This window comes from Callionymus lyra, chromosome 13 (assembly GCF_982586985.1).
Source record: "Callionymus lyra chromosome 13, fCalLyr1.hap1.1, whole genome shotgun sequence".
NCBI lineage: Eukaryota > Metazoa > Chordata > Actinopteri > Syngnathiformes > Callionymidae > Callionymus > Callionymus lyra.
The window spans coordinates 11889716-11896730 of record NC_141830.1 but is presented as its reverse complement, the minus strand read 5'-3'; the positions used below and the strand labels follow the sequence as shown (position 1 = coordinate 11896730).

At 44.1% G+C, this 7015-nt stretch overlaps 1 protein-coding gene across 1 annotated transcript; it reads left to right on the top strand.

Annotated features, from left to right (window-relative positions):
* Positions 1–527: 527 nt before the first annotated feature.
* prep (prolyl endopeptidase) lies at positions 528–6785 on the top strand. Its single transcript, XM_087806465.1, has 14 exons — positions 528–704; positions 932–1006; positions 1181–1314; positions 1460–1590; positions 1654–1863; positions 1941–2062; positions 2138–2243; positions 2356–2547; positions 3061–3258; positions 5317–5420; positions 5486–5717; positions 5795–5926; positions 5993–6149; positions 6224–6785. Exons 1-14 carry the CDS (start codon positions 555–557, stop codon positions 6516–6518), a joined length of 2238 nt encoding a protein of 745 aa, XP_087662591.1. The 5' UTR covers positions 528–554; the 3' UTR covers positions 6519–6785.
* Positions 6786–7015: the final 230 nt, after the last annotated feature.

Sequence of the window (7015 nt, the reverse complement as noted above, 5' to 3'; positions counted from 1 at the left end):
CAATAAAAATGTTTATAATTATATATAAAGACATATTTTATTTAGAATTTTATATTTCATTTATTTACTAGTTTGAATAATACATATGGATTTATGTGTTCATTTTGGTTATTTTTGTCTTTAGTAAATAAGGAAATCCTATTTTATGATTCATTTATATATATAAAACTTATATTGCCAGTGTAGTTGTATACAACACATGTTTTATTTAATGATGTTGACAGTACAGAATAAAATTGAAATAAATAAAAATAAATAAAAAACAAGGAAATCAAATAAGAGACTTCACATTTAAGTAGCAAATAAAGTTAATACAATAAACTATATATAATATATAATATTTATGATTCTAACAGCAGACGGGTGTGTTAAATTAATCTTCCCCATTTAAAATCCATTGATATTATACAAAATATCTTGTTAAAATCTAACTTTTCTTTTTAAATTTAAAAACGCATATGTAATGCGCACCCTCCACCACTAGTGGGCTCTGTTTCCGCAGGTTCCCTCCTGACGGTGCTCGTTGACTCCCGAAGCTGTCAAGGCTCTGATCGATGTTTTTTGGAATCCACAGATTTGCGTCATTGAAAGCTTTAACGCTCGTATCTCACTCACTGAGACAACCGTTCTTATCACGCCACTCGCGACAACTCACGCCCAGAATGACATTCCAGTACCCGGCCGCCTTTCGCGACGAGGCCGTAGTAAGTAAAACCTGCTCGGTGGTAGTTAGCCTAGCATGCTAACGAGCCGGGGCGCTTATTCATCATGAGTTTTCATTCATTCCTATGAGCTGCTTTGTTAGCATGCTAGTTAGCATAGCTGCACAGTTCCCAAAATAAGGTCAACATTTTGCCAACAATGTTTCAACACACGACAGCGTCACTACGATGTCACCATAACACGTATAATGTAAAATGTCGCATTTCAGGTGGATGACTATCATGGATGTAAAGTTCCAGACCCGTACAACTGGCTGGAAGACCCGAATAGTGAAAAGACACAGGTACATGTTATGATTACTTATGATTATTCAATTCATGTGTGAACATTGAAAAAAAAATAACCTTTAAAGAGCAATGGTCTTTTTGTCTCGTTTTTAAAGCGGAAAGTATTCAAGCTCACTCAAATAACCCCATAGTTGTATTTATAATAAGTTGATGTTTGTGTTTTGTCCAAGGCCTTTGTCACGGCCCAGAACAAGCTCACTCAGCCCTTCTTGGAGCGCTGCGAGGTGCGAGACCTGTTCAAGGAGCGAATGACGGAACTGTACGACTACCCCAAATACAGTTGTCCCTTCAAGAGGGGGAATAGGTTTGATATGGTTTTATTTTGTGCTAAATCATAAGGCGAAGTCAATTTATTATTTCCTATGATTTGAACTGTACAACAAATGCAACATCAATTTAATCTGTGATTTAATCTGATGCTAAAACATATCATGTGCTGACATTTGCAGGTACTTTCACTTCTACAACACTGGCCTCCAGAACCAGAGTGTGATGTATGTGCAGGAAAACCTGGACGCAGAACCCGCCGTCTTCCTCGACCCGAACACTTTCTCTGATGATGGAACCGTTGCCCTACAAGGTGACGATGATCATGCCGTTGTTTATTATCATCATCACGCGTAACGTTTATCTTTCTCTTTAGGTTATGCTTTCTCCGAGGATGGCGAGTACCTGGCCTACGGCAAGAGCGCCAGCGGCTCCGACTGGGTGGAGATCCGCTTCCTCAGGGTGGAGGGTGCGGCGCCTCTAGAGGACCGTCTGGAGCGAGTCAAGTTCAGCTGCATGTCCTGGACGCACGACGGGAAGGGTCTTTTCTACAACTCCTATCCTGACCAAGGGGGCAAGAGCGACGGTGAGTTTTTGGGGCAATCACAGATTTTAATTAAACGTCACGATCAGGTACAGAGTTGATTATTCTTCATCTTCTAGGCACGGAGACGTCCACAAACCTCCACCAGAGGCTTTACTTCCACGTGTTGGGGACGGACCAGTCGGAGGACGTTCTGTGCGCCGAGTTTCCAGACAACCCCAAGTGGATGGGTGGAGCCGAGGTGAGCCCCCTGTCGCTGCCGAAAGTGTGTTAGATCCTGAAGTCGTTCTCACAAGCGACTCTTCTCTTGCATCAGGTGTCGGACGATGGACGCTACGTGCTGTTGTCCATCAGAGAAGGTTGTGATCCTGTCAACAGACTGTGGTACTGTGATCTGGACACCACGCCTCAGGGAATCACAGGTGGGGTCTCTCTTCTTCACGGAGGTTGATAACGGTCTTCGATTGTTGGTGTTATTACAGGTTTTTTTCATGAGCCTTCAATGTGAGTCTCTGCTTTATCGGTTTCTTCCAGGACTTCTGCCGTGGGTGAAGCTGATCGATAACTTTGATGCCGAGTACGAGTACGTGACGAACGAGGACACGGTCTTCACCTTCAAGACCAACCTGGACGCCCCGCGGTACCGACTCATCAACATCGATTTCGCTAGTCCGGATCAGGGCAACTGGAAGGAGCTGATCCCTCAGCACGACAAGGATGTGATCGGTGTGTATGGAAGTCGATCAGTGCCATCAGAATATTTAATTATTTGAATTGTTGAAACTTTGATTTGTTTTTTCATTGAAATGTTGCAGTTTATTTTATTATTTTAATTCATAATTTCTATATTTAAAGGTAATATTTTTTTTTGTTATTTTCAAAATTAATGGAAAAAAATTGAAATTTTAATTTAACTCCCAATAATTAAGTAAGATTTGTCCTTTTTCAATATTCAATATTCTTTCATTTCTATACTTTTCACTGCAAAACTACATTATATTTAAATTTAGAAAATGACGAACTGTATTTGTAAAAAACAAAACAACTTAACATTTAAAAACAAGTTAACATTTATAAAAACAAATCATCAATATATAAATGATTGAATTATATATAATAAATAACAATAAAACTATTACAAGTTTGAACAGTAATTAAATGTAACATTAAGATGAGCTGCTACCGAACATTTACTACATTCTTGTTTTGGTTTGAATCCTAAACTGCCGTCACTTGCAGTCTTCGCCACCTGCTCACACGCCAGCTTCCTGTTCGTGTGCTTCCTCCACGACGTGAAGAACGTGCTGAAGATGTACCGCCTGAGCTCCGGAGACGAGCTCAAGACCTTTCCGCTGGATGTCGGTTCAGTCGTGGGTTTCACCGGACGGAAGAGGGATTCCGAGATCTTCTACTACTTCACCTCCTTCCTCTCGCCAGGTACTGAAGAGTCTCGTGCTGTGGAAGCTTAAGAGGAAAGTTCTCACGTCCAGTTGCTGGTTTAATGTTGACCTCTAGAGGGCAGACTGCGTCATCTGTGTGTTCCACTCCAGCATGTTTCTGTTGGAACAGAATCAAAAATCACGTTTTAATCTTTGAGCTTCTTGAATGCACAACACAACATGAGGAACGGCACCAATCACATTTTTTAAGCTTCTGTAGTGTGTAGAACTTATAGCATTGTTTGTTGTTGTTGCTATATTTATCATACTTTTATTTATTATTGTGTTGTTTTTTTGGTTATTAATGTTATTATTGCTAGTGTACTATGTGATATTATGTTAAGTATGTTTATTTATTTATTTTTTTTAACTCAGAAAAGTGAGTACCTTCCTCACATTTCTGCATATATTCAAGTATATCCTTTCATGGGACAAAACTAAAGAAATGACACCTTGACACAATGAAAAGTAAGTTAGTAATATTTATTTATATAGCTCTTTTCCAGACCAGGGTCACAAAGCGCTTAAACAATCAAAACCAAATTCAATAAAGTATATATTTTAAAGGTCAAGATAAAACTGATAACACAACAGGAGTTCCAGAAAATCAAGGAGAAGCCTGAACAAATAAAAACGTCTTAAGATGTTTCTTGAAGGAGTCAGTAGATCCATCAAGCGCAAAGAGAGAGGAAGTAGTCTGTGTGTTGCTGCTATAAGAGTGTAAATTTATTTTCCCCTCAAAATAACTCAAAAATATATCCATTAATAGCTAAACCTTGGCAACAAAAGTGAGTTCACCCCTTAGTGAAAGTTCCTGTAGTGTTAATATGTTGTGTGGCCACCATTATTTTCCAGAACTGAAGTTTACCAGAGCCCCAGACCATGACATTCCCACCACCATGCTTGACTGTAGACATGACACACTTACCTTTGTACTCCTCACCTGGTTGCCGCCATACGTGCTTTGAGACCATCTGAACCAAACTAATTAATGTTGGTCTCATCAGACCGTAGGGCAGTGTTCTAGTAATCCATGTTCTTTGTTGACATGTCTTCAGCAAACTGTCTGTGGGCTGGGGTGACAAAGAAGCTGAGAGGACCCTGCTCTTTTAAAACAATGGATGATCTCGGTCACTGCGCTGCATCTCAGTTTCAGGGTGTTGGCAATCTTCTTATAACCTTGGCCATCTTCATGTAGCGCAACAATTCAACTTTTAAGATACGCTTTGCCATGGTGTGCCATGTTGGAACTTTTAACGACCAGCATCAGTGTGAGACCTGTTCACATGACATTTTGGAGGGAAAATGACAAACTTTTCAATTTGGACATTTAGGGGTGTAGTCTCGTAGGGGTGTACTCACTTTTGTTGCCGGTGGTTTAGACATTAATGGCTGTATTTTGAGTTATTTTGCTGAAACAATACTTTTACATTGTTGTATAAATGTTACACTGATAACCGTATTTTCCGCACTATAAGGCACACTTAAAAGCCTTTAATTTTCTCAAAAAACGACATTGCGCCTTTATATATGAACCTTACCTGGTGGGTGACTTGTTTACAAACACTTTCATGACTCGACTGAGCCGACACGCCGTGGGCGGGATTACGTCATTTGGTCATCACGGGGTGGGATTTACGACCCACGTCACATCATGGCAGACGTCTATGGCGTGATATTACTGCCACCGGTTTAAGCGAGTGTGTCTTGGTTGTTGTACACTCAAAATCACTCTGCTGCGCGCTCAACCAGTCATACACGTGACTTCAACATGTCATACCCGCGCGCTCTAGCCGTCATACACACGCTCAACTTCACTGCTGCGCACTAAACATTTGTCTGCTCACACCAGTCTCACACGCTACTGCTTGAGGCCTTTTAAACGTCATTTGAACATCGTTATCATGGGAGTGAGCGAAGTTATCAGAACGCTTAATAAAGTTTTTATTATAATATAACATTACTTTTATTCTATGCGCCTAATAGTGCGGAAAATACGGTACTTTCAATTGTGTCAAAGTGTACTTTCTTAAGTATTTCTTTGATTTTTAATCAGCGATCATCTATCACTGCGACCTGACCAAGGAGCCCCTGCAGCCCCACGTCTTCAGAGAGGTCACCGTCAAAGGCTTCGACCCCTCAGAATACCAGACCACACAGGTGAGAGACCCCTGAGGGCCCCCACACACCCCCTGAGCTCCCACTGACTGTCCTGTCGTCCCCAGGTCTTCTACGCGTCCAAAGACGGCACTCAGGTCCCCATGTTCATCGTGCACAAGAAGGGCATCAAGCTGGACGGCTCTCACCCGGCCTTCCTCTACGGATACGGAGGCTTCAACATCTCCGTCACGCCCGGCTACAGCGTCTCGCGCCTCATCTTCGTCAGGCACCTGGGGGGGGTCCTGGCCGTCGCCAACATCCGAGGAGGGGGAGAGTACGGAGAAACCTGGCACAAAGGTGAGAGAAACCGTTCTAGTGCTCCCGGGACTTTATTGAAATCCACGTTTGTCTGACGAGTCCGGTCTTCTCTCCAGCCGGCATGTTGGCCAACAAGCAGAACTGCTTCTCGGACTTCCAGTGCGCCGCCGAGTACCTGGTCAAGGAGGGCTACACGGCGCCCTCCAAGCTCAGCATCAATGGCGGCTCTAACGGGGGGCTGCTGGTCGGTGCGTGACCCCCTCACACCCAGAACTGATGGTAGCTGCTGCTGTAACTGTGACTCTGTACGACAGCCGCCTGTGTGAACCAGAGGCCGGAGCTGTTCGGCTGCGCCGTCGCCCAGGTGGGCGTCATGGACATGCTGAAGTTCCACAAGTTCACCATCGGCCACGCCTGGACCACCGACTTCGGCTGCTCGGAGGACCCGGATCAGTTCAAATGTCTCATGAAGTAGGTTTTTTCCTGTCCTGGTCCGACCCCTCAGGGAGTGTGACCCCCCTTTCTTCTTCCCCCCCCCCCCTCAGGTACTCTCCTCTGCACAACATCCAAGTCCCAGAAGGTGCGGCGGTCCAGTACCCGGCCGTCCTCCTCCTGACCGGCGACCACGACGACCGCGTGGTCCCGCTGCACTCGCTGAAGTTCATCGCCACGCTGCAGCACGTGGTGGGTCGCAGCGGCAAGCAGACCAACCCGCTCCTCATCCTCGTCGACACCAAGTCGGGCCACGGCGCCGGCAAGCCCACGAGCAAGCTGATCCAGGAGGTGGCCGACACCTACGCCTTCATCGCCCACTCGCTCGGCATCTCCTGGGTCCAGTAGCGCCCGGAGCCGATGGGTTAAATGTGTGTGGGCGGGGCTAATCATCAATGATCAGCCAATCAGCAGTGGTGGTGAGGTGTGAGTGGCAGAAGCACTTGGTCTTGATCCCTCCACTGTTTATTTATTTACGCCTGACTTGAGTGGAGCTTGTTCACTACGACTGATTCGTGTGAGTGTGCGAGTGTGTGTGCGAGTGGGTGTGTGAGTGGTTGTGCGACCTCTATGTGTTGATGTACAACGACGAACAATAAACATTTTTAACAATTATTTCTTTGTTTGTGTGAATTGTGGGTCATTTCTGAAACTGGTATCCAACTGCACTCATTGTGTTGACAGTATTCATCCACCAGGGGGCGCGTTAGGCTTAGCTTCACAAGCTAAAGGCTAAAGTAACGATCTTAGTGTCACAGTGTAATTATTGTGTGTCCTTTTATTGTCGGTTTATACAACAGAGTTGATGTTGAACCTTCTCTGCGTTGTGTATTATAATTTAAGGA

Excerpts from the sequence above, each read along its gene's own strand:
- prep (XM_087806465.1), top strand. The coding sequence starts at position 555 with ATGTTTTTTGGAATCCACAGATTTGCGTCATTGAAAGCTTTAACGCTC. Across the intron at positions 1,315-1,459 it reads CCCTTCAAGAGGGGGAATAG|GTACTTTCACTTCTACAACA; the intron begins GTTTGATATGGT and ends TGACATTTGCAG. Across the intron at positions 1,864-1,940 it reads CCAAGGGGGCAAGAGCGACG|GCACGGAGACGTCCACAAAC; the intron begins GTGAGTTTTTGG and ends TTCATCTTCTAG.